General features: G+C 38.7%; 1 protein-coding gene across 3 annotated transcripts in view; it reads right to left on the reverse strand.

The window, feature by feature from the left end:
- The window catches only part of LOC133520944 (beta-1,3-glucosyltransferase), a 65,874-nt gene extending 42,415 nt beyond the window's left edge, over nt 1-23,459 (reverse strand). The window contains exons 1-2 of one of the 3 annotated variants that reach the window (XM_061855661.1): nt 23,290-23,459; nt 4,764-4,811 (exon numbers count right to left, since the gene is read on the reverse strand). In XM_061855661.1, the coding sequence (XP_061711645.1) occupies nt 4,764-4,811; nt 23,290-23,299 (58 nt within the window). In that variant the 5' untranslated portion in view covers nt 23,300-23,459. Of the gene's footprint in view, nt 1-4,763; nt 4,812-4,930; nt 6,527-18,905; nt 20,281-23,289 lie in introns of those variants that run through there. The other 2 variants (XM_061855660.1, XM_061855662.1) reach the window with 2 other exon arrangements.
- Nucleotides 23,460-23,707: the final 248 nt, after the last annotated feature.

Below are 23,707 nucleotides of genomic sequence, written 5' to 3' on the forward strand. Positions count from 1 at the left end.
TTTTTGAACGTTTTCTAATCATATGTTAGGACAAGTAGTGAAAATGTTATAGTATGTTATATATTTGTAATCTACTCATAAAGACCTTTCATTTGGTACTCCACATGGTATATTTAAAAGAAAAAAGTAAAAAAAACTTTGTTCTGCCGAATTTATGTCACAGTAACGACCCCCACCCTTTTTGCGCATGTCATCTCATATATTTGTGTTCAAGAGATCAAACTGAATGCATTCATACCATATTCACCCATATCCGAGATGAAATTCGATTTCTAGAAGACTTCTAGACAAAATACCGACTGACTAAAGTTGCGGGCAAGGGCCAACTATAATTTATATAGTATATAATGCATGCATGTATGTTACTATATTGCAAATACACAAACTTACATAAGACAGACATAGTAGTGTAAATACTAAAACCACGAAACAAACATATTTAATAAAATAGTTCAATTGTTCCCTAGTTGCACAAATATTCTAAAGATAAGTATAAGATATAAGGTTGCCTGGAAGATATCGAACTTTATCGATAAAACCGCCTGTTTTCTATCTTTAATCAATTGTATTTTATTTGCCTGTAACCTTTTACTAAGGTGCGCTAATAAAGAGTATCTATCTAGTGTTGGTTAAGACTGTTAAGAGGCTGTCAAAACCCAATGTCCTCGAAATTGATGTTACTTAAACAGTTTTTTTAAGAAAGACTATTTGTTTTAGTCAAGTAAGAAAAATATATGTTCGTATTAATTATATTTCAAAGACCGTGGTTGTACTCGATACATGATTGAACGAAATCGGCTCATAGAAAATAATTGCAAAGATCGGTCTTAAAATCACAATTAAACGGTTTTATGTCTTTATTGTTTTGACTAATGGGTCTGCAATTAAAATCACAATTTCAAAACATTTATATCTAAACCGCTATTGAGTAAAATATTACACTAATAATCCACTTTTTTTTATTTAAATATTTTTCTTATTATTCCCTTGCCCAGGCCCAGTAACATGCGACAGTGCTATCTCATTTACTCCGATACAAATAGACAGTGTGCGCGCTTTAGGTATTGACAGACTCAGTTTTTCAGACTCTAGTCATTAAGTCGAAACTTGAGTCTTCATCGAGACTTTTGTAAAGACTTGAGCCCTTTAAAGAGAACGCTCACAATATGTACAAAAGTTTATTAAAGGCATTTTCTACTTATTAAATTCATGGGTTATGCACAAATCATTAAAAAATGTCAATTCTCCTTAGTGTTATCCTTAGATAAAACCTATACAAAAATTAAAGTCTTTATTCGAAGACTCGAGTCCTTTTAAGTTGCACTTAAAAAGCTCAAAGGACTCGACTCGCGACTTGAAAGGCTCGGAATATTTTTCGCGTCGCGTAATAACGACTGGAGCTTTTCAAAGGTTCTAGCAGGCTAAGCGAACTAGAGGTGTCCCCAATGACGGATTTGGTCATTCTTTCAGGTGTTGTACTGGCAAGTCCTAAGAACACTCTATGCTTAATATCAGTCCTCGATCTTCTTTTGTTTTCGAGATTTTCGCTACATGCACATATAAAAATATTTGAGTAAATCTTCGTGCGTCATGTCAAAAAAAAAATCGAATAAGTAGTTAGGATCATATGTAAACAAAGTACTAGTGCAGGGTGTAGATAAGTTAGTATGATAATAGATAGATAATAGAAGTCTAATTATTATAATAACATAATCTCTGCACATAAGAACAAATCGAAGGCTCTGTGGAATATAGTAAACAAAGAGCGGGGTAAGCATAATAGCTTGACACTCGACGTTACCGACGCGATACTGAATAAGGACGGAACTAAATTTTTGTCAAAAAAAGACGCGGTGAACGCCATGAATGCAAGGTTTCTAGGTGCGGCAGCGGCGTGCGGCGCACCTTGCGCAGACGTCGTGTGCGCCGTGGGCAAGCTTTGCGCTGCGCGCCCCGCCGCGGACCGCTCTCTGCGACTTGGTACATTCAGCACAGACGAGGTCTACCAAATAATAACGTCACGAATCCCGCCTAAGCCATCCAAGGATGTGTATGGCGTCAACATGTTACTGTTGAGGATGGTCCCAGGGTCATTTGCAACGTGCTTGGCGAAACTGTTCAACATGTGTATTAAAGAGGGTCGATACCCCTCTCCACTTAAAATCAGCAAGGTTGCGCCACTTTTTAAAGGTAAAGGGAAAAGGGTAGACATGGATGCCTATAGACCTGTCTCTATAATCCCAGCAATAGCGAAAGTTCTAGAGAAGGGTCTCAGCAGTCGCCTCTCGACCTTTTTAGCTGCTACGGGTGCCCTGTCTGAGAAGCAGTTTGCATATAGAGAGGGCCAGTCAACGACATCTTTGACGCGTGAGTTGTTAAAATGTATCATGGTCGCAAAGGAGAGAAAGCAGCAGGTTGCAGTCTTGTGCTGCGACCTGTCAAAGGCCTTTGACGTAGCAGATCATGGCGTGATTACAGAAAAGCTGCGCCATTATGGGATAAACGGCGCGCCGCTGTCACTGTTTGAGAGTATGCTACGCAACAGGTTTCAGATAGTAGTAGGTGATGGAGGAAGGGTGAAGTCAGACCCTCTGGGGGCCTCAATGGGCGTAGCACAGGGGTCATCGGTCTCCAACCTGCTTTTTTCACTGCTCTTAAATGACCTGCCTGAGTCTATAGATACTGCCGAGGTTCTGATGTATGCTGACGACGTCGCCGCAATTGTCTCTGCACCGAGCATCGAAAGTATTGAGGAGAAACTGAACCAAACTACTGCACAGCTGGCCGAGTGGTTCGATGTGAACGGGCTATCCTTGAACCTGAAGAAAACTCATTACCTTGTTTTCAATCTCGCTGGCCGTCCGACAAGACCGCTCACTGTCAGGGTAGGCGATGAGGTGCTTGAACAAGCCAGCAACACAACCTTCTTAGGGTTTGAGATAGACACGTGCCTGGCATGGAATCAGCACGTAGACAGATTTTGTGGGAAATTGGGTAGCGCGTGCTTCGCACTGAGCCGGGTTGCGAGGTCGGTGTCTGCGGAGGCGGCGCGCACCTGCTACTTCGCCACGGTGCACTCACTGCTGCAGTATGGCGCTGAGCTCTGGGGTCGCTGTGCAGAGTGGGTGCGGGTGTTCCGCCTCCAAAAACGCGCAGTGAGGATTATCGCTCGAGTTCCCCACGATACCCATGCTAAGCCTCTTTTTATTAAGCTAGGCATATTAACACTGCCGGCAATAGTCATTCTGCAAGTGGCCGTATATGTGAGAGTGCATCTGGCGTCATTTAAAACATTTAGAATGTTAAGCTTGTACGAAACGCGGAACGCAGATAAAATTGTGGGTATAAGCCGGAAGTTGACCAAGTCATCTAAACTCACTCACGTCATGGGTCCCACTGTCTACAATAAGTTGCCAAAAAACATACTTGATGCTCCAAGCTTGGGCAGCTTTAAATTTCGCTTAAAACAGTGGCTTATCGAGCAATCCTTTTATAGCTACGACGAATTCATTGCGTATAAAGCGCAATAATTATACTGATTATTATGTTATTGTAATAACTATCATAAGTACCATGTATTTACTACTAGTAAATTATTACTAAAGGTACTGTTACTAAATTATTTATTAATGACGTATAAATTGGTTTTATGAATAAATTATTATGATTATTATGATTATGATTATGTAGGTGTGTAACCTTTTCTTATAACCCTATTTATAATGCATGTCATGACATGTCAACGTTGATAACATTTGACACATATTCTAGCTGCATATGTTTTATTTGAATTTTGTGTTAGAAAATGGATAACACTAAGTATAAGTCTTATGAAAAAACATTAAAAAATATTGATGGGATTGACTCTTATAGTCATGTTATTAAAGGTTATATTTGACAAATCTGCACGTCATCGTGGATGGCACGAACTATAGGTATCTATCTATTCGTACGTCACGGTTGACGACTCCGAGTTTCCACTCGATTACTTCGAGTCTTTGCTCCGCTGATCTCTTTGATGCTACATTTATTGCTACAAGCCAATTCTAATGGAAATCATGGATTTAAGTTAAATGTGAAGTTACTTTGAAGTGTAAGCATTGATTTGCTATAGACGTATATTCAGAGATGTAAAGTAAAATGAATACGTGAATAATAAAAGTAACGTAACATTCTTATTTCATATTGCAATAAAATAAGTATCGACAAACGGAAGTAGAATTGATGTACAATAATGTATTTGATTTTTATAGTGTATAGCATTTTTGGTTCTCTGCCTTTTCGCCGAAAATTATATTGCCGAATTTCACTTGCCAACCAACTTTTCGCCGAAATTTCATTTGGGCGAATTTCATAATCCAACCTAGTACGCAATTTTCATTTCCCAACTATGGGGTTGGGAAATGAAATGGTTGCGAAATAATCATTTGGGAAAAGTTATTATGCCAACTAAAACGTCTGCGAACAATTTGGTTGGCAAGTGAAATTCGGCATTACAATTTTCGGCGAAAAGGCAGGATACCAGCATTTTTTTCTAATCCGTAGCGAACTGTTATTTTATATGTAAATTATACTTTATACTTACCTGTGTACGCATGTAATTTTGAAAACTATTTTTTATAATAGATTCGTCTGTAATATAATATTTTACCATTGAAGATAGAAAAACAGATATAAAATAAAATTGAACTCTATTTTTAAAGTAACTTAATTCAATTTTCTAGTTTTTATTAAAACATATTTAAAAGTAAAAAAACACTTACCAAAACTCTGAACGCAGCTAACAAACACAAATACTAGCACCAATAACACTGAAACAAAAGAAAATCCGTTGAAAAACACAATCGTTTTATTTTCATTCATAAACAACAAAAAACTCGCGAAAAAAAACATAATCAAAAGAAATTTTTCAAATTTAGAACGCGGCTACCTCGCGCGAACATTTCGGCGGGAAAACTTCTGTGTAGCGAACGTGCGCCTCCCTCGCGAGTCTATCGGGTACTGACGGACGAATGACGAGCTGACGAGTTTCACGAGTCTCCCAACTTCCCAAGTAGCTTGACGAACGTGATTGGCTGAAAAGTTTTCATATGCGGAGAGCCGACGGCAAATCATATCTAAGCGTTTATTCTCGTATTGTACGGCGATATGCTTACGATTAGATTACGTTCATTTAACTTAGATAGTAAATCTATAAGAGACGGTTTCAGGCAAAAATAACTGTTTTGTTAGTTGTAGATAAGGACGATTTTTAACTGCAATATACTTAATGGTCAATAAATTACGATTGGACAAAAAAACTACTACGGAATTGCATGAGTAGGTTTAGGTATAATTTGGAAATAGTAGGTAGATCTAGTAAGGGTACGTATATTTTACCACAGATTCACACGAATAAGTATATTCGATACACTAAATAATGCAACTTGTTACAACATTTACCTTGTTAGAATGCCTCGTGGCATTAAGTCCGCCTTTTGTACTAAGTATAAGATTGTTTTTCTTTTATGCAATAAAGATTAAATAAATAAATAAACATTATCCAAAGATAATTAAATAATCATCTCCCATAAGTCTTCTAAAAATAATACCTAAAATTTGCCCGCACTCTTATGTTAGCATTTACATTTTCTGTACTCATTTCATTCTGTATTATTCCAGGTTTGACAATGTAGCCTTAATATCATTTCCAGTATTTGTTAATAAAATTGTATGATCAATACAGTGTACCAACATTAGGTTATATTAATATGACAGTTCGCGTAAGGCCGCCCAAAAGATCACTTTTGGCGCGTAAAACGGATATATGTCATCTGTGGCATTTTCTATTTTTGTCTGTCATTCATTTTATTCCGGTAAGAGAGAAGCTTTGTAAAAGTAACTGATTAAAAACCTATGAAGAAGATTTCCTTTGTTCATATTTAAACTATTTAAAGCATCACTGGAATCCCCTGGAAGAGGCTCACAAGGTGGGCTTTCATTTAGACAACTCCCAATCATCGGTTATGATATGACATTGCTCAAAGGGTAAACTAAAAAAAAAAAAAGCTACAGAATTCACAATTCAGCCAGAACCCCGAATAGATTTTACTCAAGCTTATTTGCATAAAAAAGTTGAATAACCCCACGTAGCTTTGAACGTCGAAATATGACAAAGCGAACGAATTGTCGAAGTAGGCTTTGATCGGGATTGTTCGTATTCGGGAACAGTGGCTTTAAAAATTCTTTGCGAGATAGCTAGGTAGGTATAGTGCACGTGTTTATTTTCTTTGCAACGGCATTGATTTTAGATGAGATAATTTTGATCACCTCACCCGCTTATATACTTAACTATTTTTTCTGCGTATATGTTAATTTCAGCGAGCATAGACAGATCTCTGGTTTTATATATTCAATTCTTACTATTTATTTCTACAAATGTTGAATAAAAAAAAATATAAGTATCATGGACAAAATAATCTGTCCAATATAAAGCAAAAAAGGCAGCATCACGCCATTTGATGAAATACACTAATTTAAAAACCTGTAGAAGCCATTAAAGTTAAGTTGGGTTTTTTAGAAATCACAAATCCAATTTGTGATTTCTAAAAAAAAAAACGCGTTCATTCACATATTTTTTTTTCAAAAATTGCAAATGAAACATTGTAAAAAAGTTTTTCGAGTTTGGAAACAATCGAGACGACTTATATCTATCTGTATGATTAATTCTATTGACCGGGGTACATTCCACTGGGTCCAAACTCCAAAGTAACAGTGATAATTAGTATACATTGTTCCCTCGCGCTAAAAGCACCGACCTTCACAAAGGCCTAATTTACTGCAACGAAAATCAATCACCAAGATTGGCGCTATTCAAGACTCTTGTTCTATTCAAAACGCCCCCTCGCCTTGCACTGTATTCTGGTTGCTTATCGAGTCGCACGATCCACTGTAGAAAAACCTGACCCGACCCCTTCAACACCAACACTCAAGAAACAAAAGAAGACATCACACTACATTCTCATCGGATGGTGCCCAAATGGGCACGCTGGACACGCCAGCCTCCACTACCGGTCGCCTTCACTGCGGCCCCGAAATCCGGCCCCGCTCAATCGGTATCACCGGGCTAGAGGTCGCGAACTGTCGGTCGCGAGAAAGCTGGCACTCGCCTGAGACACACACAGCCGTCCCGTCCTCAAAATGACGGCGAACGACCGCCCCGCACGGTGGGGCGAGATCAAACACCGCGGAAACGCAGACGCGACCACTCACACCGTCCTATACGGGGGGTGTCGAAAGAAACTCGCGAAAGAAATTTTCTGTTTTCCGATGACAACTTTTTATGGTGTTGAAATAGAATTGTTAAATTTAGGAGGGATATTCCTGGGCAGACTCCCGAGACGCGCTTGTGTCTTGACTTGTCTTGTCTCTGTCTCACATATTCGTGATGAGCTGATGAGTCACATATGTTACGCGCTTGTGTCTTGACTTGTCTTGTCTCTGTCTCACATATTCGTGATGAGCTGATGAGTCACATATGTTACGCGCTTGTGTCTTGACTTGTCTTGTCTCTGTCTCACATATTCGTGATGAGCTGATGAGTCACATATGTTACGCGCTTGTGTCTTGACTTGTCTTGTCTCTGTCTCACATATTCGTGATGATTCACATATGTTACGCGCTTGTGTCTCGACTTGTCTTGTCTCTGTCTCACATATTCGTGATGAGTCACATATGTTACGCGCTGGTGTCTCGACTTGTCTTGTCTCTGTCTCACATATTCGTGATGAGCTGATGAGTCACATATGTTACGCGCTTGTGTCTTGACTTGTCTTGTCTCTGTCTCACATATTCGTGATGAGCTGATGAGTCACATATGTTACGCGCTTGTGTCTTGACTTGTCTTGTCTCTGTCTCACATATTCGTGATGAGCTGATGAGTCACATATGTTACGCGCTTGTGTCTTGACTTGTCTTGTCTCTGTCTCACATATTCGTGATGATTCACATATGTTACGCGCTTGTGTCTCGACTTGTCTTGTCTCTGTCTCACATATTCGTGATGAGTCACATATGTTACGCGCTTGTGTCTCGACTTGTCTTGTCTCTGTCTCACATATTCGTGATGAGTCACATATGTTACGCGCTTGTGTCTCGACTTGTCTTGTCTCTGTCTCACATATTCGTGATGAGCTGATGAGTCACATATGTTACGCGCTTTTTTTTACGCCTTCGTTGAGTCGATCATTGGTCCTCTTTGCCGTTCGACTACGATTACGTAGGCGCTTGCAATAAGACCTCTGAAAGCATTTCGTGGGGTGCGTTCAAAAATATGGTTTCAGGGCTTTGATGAGATTAATTCCGAATATTTCTATGGTCGTCGGGTATTTGTTTCATGAAAGCCCTTTTCAGATTTATGAAATTACGAGGAATCGGATAAAAAATTGTATAGGAAAATTGGTAAATCGAGCTTCACTTTTTTATTCAATACTCAATGTATAGAGAAACAATATTAAAATATGAAACTGAAACTTTAAAAATGTAGTTTGAAAAATATAGAGGTGAACAGTACCCCTAGTGTAAATAAATTCGATTTCGAAACGTGACGTACGCGTTTGCGTTTAGTCTCATTTTGTATTGGATTTAGAAAGAGCGCGCCAAGCGGGACGTTTTGGAACCTCAAAATCCTATACAAAATGAGACTTAACGCAAACGCGTTCGTTACGTTATGATGTCGATCAAAGTTACACTAGGGGTACTGTACCCCTAGTGTAAATAAATTCGATTTCGAAACGTGACGTACGCGTTTGCGTTTAGTCTCATTTTGTATTGGATTTAGAAAGAGCGCGCCAAGCGGGACGTTTTGGAAACTCAAAATCCTATACAAAATGAGACTTAACGCAAACGCGTTCGTCACGTTATGATGTCGATCAAATTTACACTAGGGGTACAGATGTAATTGTATGCGAGCCTGGCACACTAAAAATAAAATAGATCAACAAAATACATAGGAGAAAGATTTTGAAAATATTTTTTAAAATTTTGAACTTGTACTTATAGAGCTAAATTCAATACGGCCGACTCATATATTTATAGGTACCATTCGTGGTAAGACTGGGGCCCATTTCTCGAACGGTATCGGTATTAGACTAATATTATTAGTCCACGAACTGTCAAATCGTATGGGTTACCATGGAAACACACTAATAATATATATTTTTATACCACGTCGGTGGCAAACAAGCATACGGTCCGCCTTATGGTAAGCAGTCACCGTAGCCTATGGACGCTTGCAACACCAGAGGTATTACATGCGCGTTGCCGACCCTTTAAAAACCTGTACACTCCTTTTTTGAAGAACCCCATACCGTAGCCCCTCGGGAAAACCTCGGCAGGAAGCTCATTCCACAGCCGAAGAGTTCCCGGAGGAAATACCTCTTAAATCGCACAGTACGCGACCATTTAGATTCTAGGGTGTGAGGATGAACACCCTGCCGACGACGAGCGGTGCGGTGATAGAAAGCGGCCGTTGGCATCATTTCAAACAATTCTTCAGAACACAGCCCATTGTACAATGTGCAATGTGTATATTAGTCTAATATCGACTTTTTACGATAGCTATATACGACTATATACGACTTTTCAAATTCAACGGTAGGCCCTAAACCCTCCTCATTTTTAGGGTTTCGTAGTCACCTAGAAACCCTTATAGTTTCACCATGTCCGTCTGTCCGTCCGTCCGTGGCTTTGCTCCGTGATCGTTAGTGCTCGAAAGCTGCAATTTGGCATAGATACATAAGTCATACATGGCGAATGAACGATAAAATAAAAATTAAAAAATATATATTTTTTAGGATGCCTCCCATACAAAATGTTTTTTTTCCTTTGAGCATAGTGTGGGCTATCGTTGGATAAACCATTTTTTGATAAAGTTAATATTTTCGGATATAATCGCTCCGAAAGAAAAAAAATATGTGTCAACCTCTAACCTCTGAACCACTGGTCCATAAAATATGAAAAAAAATCGTGAAATATAAGCTTAGTAAACACTTTTAGTGAAAACTATAGCGAACATGATCGGTTCAGCCGTTTTTGAGTTATTGCAAAAAATCTTCTCTTGCGCTGATCATTTTTTAGGGTTCCGTAGCCAAATGGCAAAAAACGGAACCCTTATAGATTCGTCATGTCCGTCTGTCTGTCCGATTCTGTCACAGCCACTTTTTTCCGAAACTATAAGAGCTGTACTGTTCAAACTTAGTAAGTGGATGTATTCTACGAACCGCATTAAGATTTTCACACAAAAATAGAAAAAAAAACAATAAATTTTGGGGGTTCCCCATACTTAGAATTGAAACTCAAAAAATCTTTTTTCATCAAACCCATACGTGTGGGGTATCTATGGATAGGTCTTCAAAAATGATATTGAGGTTTCTAATATCATTTTTTTCTAAAATGAATAGTTTACGCGAGAGACACTTCCAAAGTGGTAAAATGTGTGTCCCCCCCCCCCCCCCGTAACTTCTAAAATAACAGAATGAAAAATCTAAAAAAAATATATGATATACATTGCCATGTAAACTTCCACCGAAAATTGGTTTGAACGAGATCTAGTAAGTAGTTTTTTTTTAATACGTCATGAAATTAAAAAAAAAAATTTTTTTTCATCATACCCATACGTGTGGGGTATCTATGGATAGGTCTTCAAAAATGATATTAAGGTTTCTAATATCATTTTTTTCTAAACTAAATAGTTTGCGCGAGAGAACCTTCCAAAGTGAAAAAAAGTGTGTCCCCCCCCTGTAACTTCTAAAATAACAGAATGAAAAATCTAAAAAAAAATATATGATATACATTGCCATGCAAACTTCCACCGAAAATTGGTTTGAACGAGATCTAGTAAGTAGTTTTTTTTTAATACGTCATGAAATTAAAAAAAAAAAATTATTTCATCATACCCATACGTGTGGGGTATCTATGGATAGGTCTTCAAAAATGATATTAAGGTTTCTAATATCATTTTTTTTCTAAACTGAATAGTTTGCGCGAGAGAACCTTCCAAAGTGAAAAAAAGTGTGTCCCCCCCCCCTGTAACTTCTAAAATAACAGAATGAAAAATCTAAAAAAAATATATAATATACATTACCATGCAAACTTCCACCGAAAATTGGTTTGAACGAGATCTAGTAAGTAGTTTTTTTTTAATACGTCATAAAATTTAAAAAAAATTTTTTTCATTAAACATATACGTGTGGGGTATCTATGAATAGGTCTTCAAAAATGATATTTAGGTTCCTAATATCATTTTTTTCTAAACTGAATAGTTTGCGCGAGAGACACTTCCAAAGTGGTAAAATGTGTGTCCAAAGTGGGAAAATGTTGAACAAGATCTAATAAGAAGATTTTTTTTTAATACGTCTTAAATTGTACGGAACCCTTCATGCGCGAGTCCGACTCGCACTTGGCCGCTTTTTTTAATTTTTTGTAATGTACATGATACTTTGACGACCGGTTTGGCCTAGTGGGTAGTGACCCTGCCTACGAAGCTGATGGTCCCGGGTTCAAATCCTGGTAAGGGCATTTACTCGTGTGATGAGCATGGATATTTGTTCCTGAGTCATGGGTGTTTTCTATGTATTTAAGTATTTATAAATATTTATATATTATATATATCGTTGTCTAAGGGTCTCCCCAAACTAGTCGACGCCGTTTCGGCAAATCGCGTACGGAAAAAGCTTTATGTCAACGCAATAAGAGCGAATAAGTCGTAAATCGGCTCGGCCCACGCGAAACGACGTCTTTCGACGGGAAAACGGCGTTTTGCCGTAAAGCTGTTCGCATTCGTACGACGCTGTTTGCAGCCTACCGCACACGTTCGCATTCATAAATCTCCTTATACCGCCGTACGGTGCCGGAAAGAGTTGAACGGCTCCGATCACGGCCGAGTACCTACGATAAGGACCGGTCAGAGCTGGCGGAAGCCGATCAGCGTCTTCGACGGCCGAACATAGCTGACGACGGCCGAACAGAGCCGATGACGGCCATAATAATCGTACGAGGATATCGTAAATTAAATTCACCTTCACTTAATCTATATTGCCACAAAGAATCAACCCACGGTCGCCTCCGCTTTTGCTGCTGTTCTAGCTCTTCCAACAAGTAGGCTACGATAAAAATGCTGGTAAGCCTTTTTTTCCATGCCCGTCTACGTAAAATATCCATAATCACAGGTTATTATATAATATGTAACAATTACCAAGGAAAATAATCTTACAGGTCTGTTCAATTTCAAACTCAGGTTGTTACTAACAACCAGTCTCCAAAAATGAGATTTACGATTGCCGATCACCCGCTGTCCTACATCTGTTCGTCGGACTCAACTGCTGTTCGTGTGCTGTCTGACGTCTCGACGGCAGGACGGAGCACGGGAGAGCCGACCGTCGCTTTACAACTGTTGCGATAGCAAGTCGCAGGCGATCGGGCGTCTCTACGGCCGCAAGGAGGATGAGACTGCTAAACGCAGGTGTCCAACCGCGGAGACGGTCGATCGGCTAAATGCGAATAGTGTGGTGTAAAACACTCGGCGAAAGCCGACTCCACGTCGACTGGTTTGGGGAGACCCTAAGTACCCTCAACACAAGCCTTATTGAGCTTACTGTGGGACTTAGTCAATTTGTGTAATAATGTCCTATAATATTTACTTACTAATTAATAGCCCTCGTTTGGCCTGTTCTGACAGAATGGTAACTACGAAACCCAACACTGAGCATGGCCCATGCTCTTGGCCGATTTTTATTTCTAGGTGAGAGCATTTCGTCGTATTTGACAAAAGTAATATTCAGGAAAGTACGTAAAGTCAGCTCGAAAATGAAATACTTTTACGATCGCAGGCGAAGAATATATTTTTAAAGAGTTTTTTATACCGCTGCCTCATACACGCGGTTTTATAGTAAGAGTTTTCTTTACTGTTTCCTTGGATTTTAGCATTATGAAAACTAAATGCGAAATAAAAGCAAGGTGGGAAAAGTTTTGTGGTCCTCTAGACTAAGCTATATACATTTTAAAAATATGATCTTAACTTGATCTTTTTGACTTGATTACTCGTGATGAATCTAATTGGTGGTGTACACAGCGTCGAATAAGTAGAGAGTGAGGGTTAAACTTCAACTTTAACATTTATTCAGCAAATAGGCCACAAGGGCACTTTTACGTACATGTCAACGTGGAATTTACATCAAGCAAAAAAAACATATCAACAATTACAATACAATGAACTGAAAATATCAACCAATCAGATCAAAACATTTATTTGTAAACACAGGTATATAACAGGCAGGCCGGTAATGTAACGTGTAACTAGTTTTAAGCAATTATTCTAATTATTATCACATTCTATTGTTTCCCCTCTGAGTTGGAAGGACAGATGGCACGATGACAGTCGGTTTCGTGGAAACTAGTACCTACGCCAAATCTTGAGATTAGTTGCCAAGCAAGCTCCAGGCTCCCATGACAGGGATCGGAACCGGTTTTTTGGAAATATTTATTTATTTATTTATTTAATCTTTATTGCACAAAAGAAAACCTTATAGTACAAAAGGCGGACTTAATGCCATGAGGCATTCTCTACCAGTCAACCTTTAGGCAAAGCAGAGAGATTGTGGGCGGTGCTACTTTAACAACAACAACCAAATATAATACAATAACATACCATACATACATAATACATACATACATAAATATACATACTTATATTTCTTATAATATATACATAAATAACGACAAAACATATAGAGCTTACCCATACATTATTATTTTTTCATTCTGCTAGCAAAGAAAGCACGTAAGGATTTTTTAAATGCAAACTTATTTTGAGCATTTTTGATGCCGTAGGGAAGTCCGTTCCAAAGACGGGCCGCCTGCACGGAAAACGAATTCGACATGAACCCAGTGCGGTGAAGAGGGATAGATAGAGACATATTGCCGGAAGAGCGAAGTTGACGGTCCCGGGTAACGCCGTAGTATTGAAATAGAGACTTAAGGTATTCAGGAGAATGAGGATCATTTAACACAGAAAAAAGAGTACACAACATGCGAACATTGCGTCGTTGACGAATGGGGAGCCAGCCGAGCTGGGAACGAAAAGATGAGACATGATCATATTTACGAAGCCTAAAAATGAAGCGAATGCAGTTATTGAGTAGCCGATCCAATTTGTCGAGAAGTTCTTCATTTAAGTCCGGATAACACACATCACCATAATCAATAATGGGCAGGATAAGGGAATTAATTAATAAAACTTTGGTTTTGATAGGCAGGAAGTGCTTAAATTTAATAAGAGCGTGAAGGGAACCCATGACCTTTCGACTGATCTCGGTAACCTGCACTCTCCAACTCAGAGTACTATCTAAGAGAAATACTCTGAAATAAACATATATTTCGGTTTATTTTATACTCTAAATATAGGACTCGGTTGTGTTTTTAGATAACGACTTCGTATTATTAGATTGCCCAATTAGAAATGAAATAATTAAAAAAAAGAACGAAAAAATACCGTTTTCGTTCCCATACAAAAAATACCGGTTTCCGATCCCTGTCCCATGAGCCGTGGCAATAAGCCTGGGCAAACGCTAGGAAGAAGTGTCACAATCTAATTCAAACTGCAAAAACAGAGCTCCGTTTTTTCTATGGCCGCCGGTTTTGATTGCGTCTCATCAGCAGAGCCATAACGCGATTGAAGAACTGTCTTTTTTTTTCTCTCTTCCTAGCGTTGTCCCGGCATATTGCCACGGCTCTAGGGAGCCTGGGGCCCGCTTTGACAACTAATCCCAAGATTTGGCGTAGGCACTAGTTTTTACGAAAGCGACTGCCATCTGACCTTCCAACCCAGAGGGTAAAACTAAGCCTTGTTGGGATTAGTCCGGTTTCCTCACGATGTTTTCCTTCACCGAAAAGCGACTGGTAAATATCAAATGATACATAAGTTCCGAAAAACTCATAGGTACGAGCCGGGGTTTGAACCCGCGACCTCCGGATTGCAAGTCGCATGCTCTTACCGCTAGGCCACCAGCGCTTGAAGAACTGTATTGAAACTAAAACAGCATTGTATAGAAAAAAACAGCCTACATACGTGCAAATTACATGAACTTGTTCAGTCGCCAAATTCTTGAAACATATTTTTTACCTACGAATAAATTGAGATTTATTAGGGGGCCGACTGATTACCAGTACCCCTAGTGTAAATAAATTCGATTTTGAAACGTGACGTACGCGTTTGCGTTTAGTCTCATTTTGTATGTGATTTAGAAAGAGCGCGCCAAGCGGGACGTTTTGGAAACTCAAAATCCTATACAAAATGAGACTTAACGCAAACGCGTTCGTCACGTTATGATGTCGATTGAATTTACACTAGGGGTACTGTTCGCCGGACGAAATCGGCCTGTCAGTTATTCGCGATTGACAGCTTTTTCGAATAATAAAATATCATTAGATATTCACCAGTTTTTGTAAAGGAAAACATTGTGAGCAGAACTACTAACAGCTGCGGAGAAAGCGTGGGGTCAGCAGCCCAAATAAACTGTTCTTAAGAGATTATACGTATTTAGCCTCAAATTATTTCAAAGACTATTTGGAAGTAAATACAATACATATCACAGCATTAGGGACTCTGAGATGCCATCTTAAACAAGGCAAGGCCAAATAAACTGTTTCTTCCCATTCATCATCCTGCCCTTTTCCCATCTTCATTTGGGATCAGGCCTTGTGCGTCTGCGCCAGGACAATCCCGTATTGCCAATGGTGGGATGTTTTGCATTTTCAGGTCACTTTTGACAGTGGACCACCAAGAAGCCGGAGGTCTGCCCCCTGCTTTTTGGTTGGTGGTGATATTGAGCACGGTTTTCACGGAATAGTTGTCGTCTCGTCTCATCAAATGACCGTACCATCGGAGTCTGCCCTCTCTAAGTTACAGGTGCTACCTTGAAGGATCCTCGTACGTTCGTCCGCACTCTATCTAAGCGCGTTACGCCACCTGCCCAGCGAAGCATTTTCATCTCCGTTGTATGAAGTTGCTCATGTTTCTTCAAGGCGGCCCAGCGTTCAGAGCCATACAGCGTAGCTGGTCTAACGGCAGTCTTAAATACTTCTGTTTAATTCTTTCCATTACGTATTTTTAAATATATCTGCCACTACCTCTGGTATGTTTGTGAAAACAGAAACTCTATTCCAGCCAATTCCATAAAAAACCGAGACAAGTTAATTTCGCAGTGCCAATAAAGTGGAGTAAGGCTGCTGCCCCACTAGCGGCGAAACCGAAAAGCGAAGCGAGTAGCGATAAGCGAGATTTATACTCTCGCCGCCTAGACACCTATTAAAAAGTCCATTCCAATAGTCAAAATTGCATTTTTAAGTAAGTAAATATTCTTTATTGCACCACATACAAAACAAATTCAAACAAGATTTACAATATAAATAAAGGTAGCAACAGGCGGTCTTATCGCTGTAAGCGATCTCTTCCAGACAACCTTAGGGTAACAAAATGCTAAAAACACTTCGGCATGTTTAGACACCTTGGTATGCCTGAGAACGCTTACGGGGTGCCTCTGCATTCCCAAGCACACCTCAGTATGCCTGAGAACGCCTCGGCATGGTTAAGGACGCCTTGGCATGCCTGAGGATGCCTCGGTAATGATCCGAACGATCCCTTGCCTTGAAAGTAAGTACTTTCTACTATAACAACAGTAAGCATGATACAAATACAGTAGCACGCGATGCAATGGCGTTAGTGTTGCTTAAGTATGAAGTACTTCTGGTTTTATGGATATTTGTCATTTTTAAAATTATCCCGCAGTTTCCTCAATGCACCTTAGATCGCTACGCGCCTTCTCCGCTTACAGTCGGACAACTGCCTTAGCAATCGGACGCCATCGGCCGCTACGTGCATATTGCACTGATTGGCTAGTAAACTTTCCATTAACGTATTTACTTTTTTCAAGGGACTTTAACCTCGTCCTGACCGATGTCCTTAACAAAGAACACTTTGTTCCCTGCCTAAAGCTTCCGATACCAATGCTTTGAAACGTATATTCTTCAAATCTTGTGAAGTTCTACTAAGAAAGAATAATTTTACTATATTCTAATTCTTAAATTCAACCCCGAGATGGATGAAAAAGTACATTGTGCAATTAATTGCGGGGGGAAGTAAAATATGGTGGTTAGGCATCGAAGGCACAGATGGGTATCCGGCATTCAGCCGCGATTGAAAATGCTGTAAAAAAATATTATAAAAGGCTACTGCGTGCCGGGGCAACGCACGAAGTTGAATAGTATTGATTTTTCAAAAAGTATTTATATAATTGAAAAGTCGGCAGATGCAATTGAAGTGTACATCATTATTCACTATTTGTTACAGTTTTGTGTCTAAGCGTTGCATAATAAGGGAGTTTATACGAATTTTATCTCAAGAAAAGGGTTCACGGAGAAATTATTAACTAGTGAAACGATATTTTTTTTTGAAATGTCAGTAGACAAAATTAAAGATCATTACCACGCCAAAATATTGTGTACATAACTTTATTGTTTATAATACGTTCAAGCGTGCTATAACGGCATAAAAACAGCAAATTTCGCCTGGTAGCCACGCCTGGTAAACACGGCAAAGAACGGGCCAGTTTAATGGTGTACGTGCAAGTGACTTGAACGGTTCAATTCCTTGATTGGATCGTTAGATTTTAGGCCCTCAGCACACGGAGCGTAAGCGTATCGTAAAACATTACGAGTACGAGACGCGTAGAGTTCTGGGCACCAAGCGTCGCGCAAGCGTGGCGTAAGCGTAATCGTTTAATAAGTGAAATCTCATTAGTTGAAATCATGTAGGCGCTGGTGTCAGATGTCTTCGGCGGATGTATCTACGATCTTACTTTGTCGTCAGATGAAGTTTTTTTATGGTTTAATTATGTCAGAAGTTTTGTTTTTTACGCCTGTATTACGCTAAGCCTGTCGTAATGACGACAGAAATCTCATACGTTACGCTACGACGACGCTTTGTGTGCGGACTTGTTTGAAGTTGTTCGTGCTCGTAGAGCTCTCGTTCTACGCGCGTATTACGATACGCTTACGCGTCTTTTACGCTTACGCGCCGTGTGTTGAGGGACTTAGGGAGTTATCACACTAGCAACACTCCGGGAAAACGGATCAGTGCGATTTGATTACCGCCTCTAATGGCCACCATCTTGGGCTTATTGGGCTGATTATAAAAAAAATTGATGTACGATGTATAAGGAGCTACGCACTAACATAAATCCGTGATCGAAATCTATATAAAACTTCAGAATGTCATTTTTTTTACTAAATCTCGTCAAAAATTAAATAATGTCCATGAATCAATTCTATATCGTTTTTGACGAACCACGAGTTCTCAGTTCGCGGCGAACTACTAGTATTACATAGTTTTTTTTTTTATATAGCCTATATTGTGTCCCACTGCTGGGCAAAGGCCTCCCCTGTTTTCCGCCACTCGTCACGGCTTTGTGCATGCTCCCGCCAGCATCGCAGATGTGGGTGTGAAGGCCGCCAAGCTCAAATGGGATTGGGCGGGGCACATCTGTAGGATGCACCCGGACAGATGGGCCAAAATAGCGACCGAATGGGCACCACAGATCACCCGAGGCAGAGGCAGGCCAAAAACGAGATGGCGAGACGACCTGGACTCATTTCGTAGCGATTACATAGTTAATAGAAATATATTGATAATAAAAAACCTGAATGAAATAGAGCGTAATAACAGCCCGAAATTAGTTTAAAAGTGATTTTGTTAAAATGGATATTTACTTTGACTATTAAATAGACACATAAGTACTAGAGGTAGGTGTTGGAACTGTAATTGTTAAACTTGCAAAAATCGTTTAACATCGGTAAAGATCAAACAAAGTTACTGTAACACATTTTTTTTTTATTTGTCCACTTACATATTACAGACAGGGTAAAACAATATGAAGACTAATGTCGAATATCTCTTCTCTCAATCAGATTTATAAAGACATCGTATAATATTATCTTCAATTCATGCCGTGGATCTTGGGCGTCAACCGCATTGCAGCTCGACTTCAATACTAATGTAATATCGCCTAAAATGGCCCTTAGACATGCGGCCTTAAGGTGCTCCGTCGTCAGCGTCACGCAGCACAGCCTTTCCAGTTCCTGACACAAGGGCTTGTTTATGGTAAATTCATCAACCTGAATTCTATCAGGTGCGTTCCAGTAGCAGAACTGAAGCGTGGTGGCGGCCGAGGACGACCTACGGCACAACGCCGACAAGCCGCGCGGAGTCAATCCGCCTCTGTCCACGCAATCCAGTCTGAAACCTTCGATACCCAGGTACTCTAGCTTCCTGCATCCCTGAGCCAGCGCCTCCAAGAATGCGTCGTTCACGCCTCCATTTCGAATAGAAAGCCGTTTCAATTCGCTAAGTCGGCTAATAGATTCAATAAATTCGTTTGGTACAAAGTCTTCTTGATCGTAACATTCAAGTGTCAATTTCTCCAGTTTAGGCATACCCATGAACAACAAATGTAGTATGTCCTTAAGAAATTGTATTGGGTAATAATTGAGTTTTAAGCTGGTTATATTCCCGAGACTGTTTAAGTTACGCATGGCAGAAAGAAAAACATGACCATCCCATGAATCATCTAAATAAATTTCTAATGATGTTAAATTGTTTGATTGCATTAAATTTAAAAAATATTGAAAACCTTTCAAATTTAACGAAATTTCAACATGCCACATAGATACACATTTCGTAGCGATGGTCTTTAGTACCTGTTGAGGGTACTTGAAATAACAAAGCGATACTTTTTTAACACAGGATTGCAGTTTCTCGATTATTTTGATGGTATTAGGGTCATGTCTTGGTCTATAGACAAACCTGTATCCAGGAAATAATATGCAGCGGTGTTCGTAAATATTTATATCATCGGAAACACCACAGACTAATTCAATGGAGCAGTAGTTTTCGAGGTAGTAGTGCACGGCACGCTGCCATTCCTTGGAGACAGATTCCGAGCGCACCAGGTCCCTGATGGGCACATACTTCAGGATAGCTCGCGCACAGATATCGACTCTAAGCACTCCAAATATTGGGAGACGTGCATTTTTAACATCGTCGACATCAGGTGTCAACAATGAACTCCCAGAGTCTTGAATCATCTTCATTATGGATTGATGCCGATGATCTTATTTACACGATGATGAATGCAGCAGATCTGTATCTCGGGTTCTCAGCAAATAATCTTGTTGCGACGCTATTGCGATCTGCAGCAATAATAATAGGTATTTGTGTACAATTGATAGATTAAATAGGTAGTTTGCTACTATAGAGATATATCTCTAGGTAATCTATTAGGTCATATTATTAGGTATGTCGACACGAAGGTGATAGAATTGAACCTCTATGACGCAAACAGTCACGATGTGAAGTTCATTAAAAATATATAATGCTCTGTGCGACAGCGTGCACTTCTACGCCATTACTCAGCTAACAGAGTATACTCGAATATCAGCGTTATTACAGGTCACAGTTGTACCAAGTCTGACCTTTTATGAAGTTACACAGCAGCACACTGCTGTAAATCTATACACTCGTGCCCGTCAATTCAGCCCTGGGCTGTATAATCTGGGGGCACGGCAAAACCCCCGCCAAGTCGAGCAAAAAAGCGGCACGGCCGTACCATCCTTTTCTCGAAGCAGCTCAGGCCATTTTCGACCCCCTTTAAATTCGTTCTTTAAATTTCAGTAACCAAGCAGTCATTGTATAAAAAACAGTATATTTCAAATTTCATTCAATTTGAACTGGTAGTTTAAGTATTATAACTTTCTTTCCTTTTGTCACTCACTCACTGACTGACCGATCATCAAAACTCTAAGGCACTTCTAGCAGACGTAGAAGCTTCAAATTTAGAATACAATTAGTGTTTAGTGTATGAATGAAGGAAAAACTCAAATATTTTACAATTTTAGTCCAGTTTTCTAGATAAACCGACTGCATAAATAACCATGCAATCCCATATAAATGTATAGGATTACAAAGTTACATTAACAGTTAATGAATGAGCGCATGAAAACACAATGTATCTCACAAGTAATAAATATTAAATTAAATTAGATTGTTTAGTGCGATTGCCAAGTCAATTCATTTATTTAAAACATAAAAGATTTTTAATAATGATATGTGTGGGTTAGATTATTACGTAATCGAAGAATACCGGTTTTTTTCGGTTTTCTTCCAAACTTTTATAAGAACGCGAATGTTTTAAAAACTTTATTGTAACCTAAAAAAAACCCGGTTTATTTGGCAAGCGACAACAGGCTGGCCAGCTGGTGTGCCACGTAAACATAGACACTGACATAGGAAGAAACTGGTTTTCATTGCTCTAAACTGGTGAATTTGAAAAGAACTGTTCTCATAAAAACCAGTTTAAAAATAACATTTTCGAGGGAAACAGAAATTAAAAGGTTTTGTGCCATGTATATGATAATGGTTTGGAAATTAAACCGGTTTCCGAGCCCTAACAATAATTAATATAATTTGAATTTGGATCACATCTGCCAAGATTTAATTAATTTTTGTTTGTTAGTTAGTTTACTAACCCATCACTGTACGGTGCAAGCCTTTTTCAGTAGTTTGACTACAGGTACAGTCAACGTCAAATGTTTTCATTTTTCACCCCGCAAAAAAGCCAGGTGCAAAAGTGTAAACATGTCTTTAACATCAACTGTACAATTCAAGACTGAAATAATTACTAAACCTTGTATTTGCCATTCTCATGACTGTGAGAGTTACTCAAAGTCAAAGTCAAAATATTCTTTATTCAAATAGGCCTAGCAACAAGCACTTTTAAATCGTCAAATTTTACAAATATCATCTTAATCTAAATATCAGAGCAATTTATTGATGCAGTTATTATTGTTCTAAAAAAAAAAACATTGAACTATTATAGATATGGTAAACTTAATAATAAGAATTTCACAAAAGGATTGTCAATCATCAAAATTGTATAAAAATACTAGTCTAGAACCTTTCTAGAATAAAATCTAAATGTCAAAAAATATGGTATATATATATACATTGAATTATCAATTTCATCATTAATAACATAACAATAAATAATTAATTCTTTACAATCACACTTAATCCCACGATCTGTCATATACTATAAGATCTGTCAGTGTGATATAATATAGGTTTAGGTTTGGTTGTCTCAGAATGTGGTAGAAAATTCAAACAAAGATGTGATGGAAAAAAAAACAATGATGTTTGTTCAATATGTTTGCTGGGATATTGGGTTAAATTGGTACTATGAAAATACTCATGCTTAATTACTGCAGAAAAACTGTTAACTCGCTGACTATTACAAGTTCTGTCATGGACATATTAATAACAATTTTACATACATTATTCATTTTCCCATTAAGGTATCGGCTTCCCACACATTTAACATATTAGTATTATGATACAACAAGGAAATGCCGCCAGCATCCTTGGTACAATGCCTCAAGAGCCTATTTTAGATTTAAGCTAGTTATAGTTTTGACGACCTGTCTGGCCTAGTGGGTATAGTGACCTTGCCTATGAAGCCGATGGTCCCGGGTTCAAATCCTGGTAAGGGCATTTATTTGTGTGAGATTTCCTGAGTCATAGATGTTTTCTATGTATTTCAGTATTTATAAATATTTATATATTATATATATCATTGTCTAAGTACCCTCTACACAAGCCTTATTGAGCTTACTGTGGGACTTAATAATGTCCTATATTATATTATTTATTTATTGTTTATAGTAATCGTCTGTATATATCCATTATGTATATTGTTATTGTAATTAAGTTATTGGTACAGTTTTTCAAAACTCTCCTCTTCGTACAATTGTACATATTTAGGAAAAACCTTAACTAATATTTTATTTTATTCCAACATTCCTCAAACCACATATTAGATAAAAGTACTACATCCAGAGGGTCTAACGCGAAAATCGAAAATACTCGGAGCAGTCACGAGTCGCGAACCGAGCGTGTTATAACCCTGCTTAAACCAAATGCTCCTTTTGTAAATGAATTATTTATAAGAAATGCAGGTAAAATATAGCAATCTAAAAGTTTGTAGAACTGTAAGTACTATAAGCTAGCGGCAACCATTTTAAACATTTTTTTTTTTCCATGAGTCCATTGCTACAAATAACCTTTGCTATAAACTTAACATTAAAAAAGACTTGACACAATAAACATAAATACAATACAGAATAAGTAGAACTAGGAATTCTTACCAGTCTTCATTGTGTTTGTAATCAGCCTTTGAAGAACTATAAAGTAACTTTATCAACTTGCACACTAAAAGCAAGCAAACGCAAACTTTGTTTTGAAATAAAATTTTTGTAACAAATTAACAATCACACTGTTGACAGTGACAGTGATGTTTTGTGGAAGCTTGTATCAATAACATTTTTTTTTTGTAATATGGCTTACTGTTGATTGCCAGTGTCACCATCAATGACATCAATGTATCAATTAGACTAAATTTGAGAAAACGTCTTTGAGAAGTTGTCTACTGGGGGCCTACCGCAAAAACCGAAATTCGCAAATTGCGGGGATCTTTCTCTTTTACTCTCACTAAGACGTAATTAGAGTGACAGAGAAAAATGCCCGCAATTGACGAAGTTTGATTTTCGCGGTAGGCCCCCTGTT

Source organism: Cydia pomonella, chromosome 9, assembly GCF_033807575.1.
Source record: "Cydia pomonella isolate Wapato2018A chromosome 9, ilCydPomo1, whole genome shotgun sequence".
NCBI lineage: Eukaryota > Metazoa > Arthropoda > Insecta > Lepidoptera > Tortricidae > Cydia > Cydia pomonella.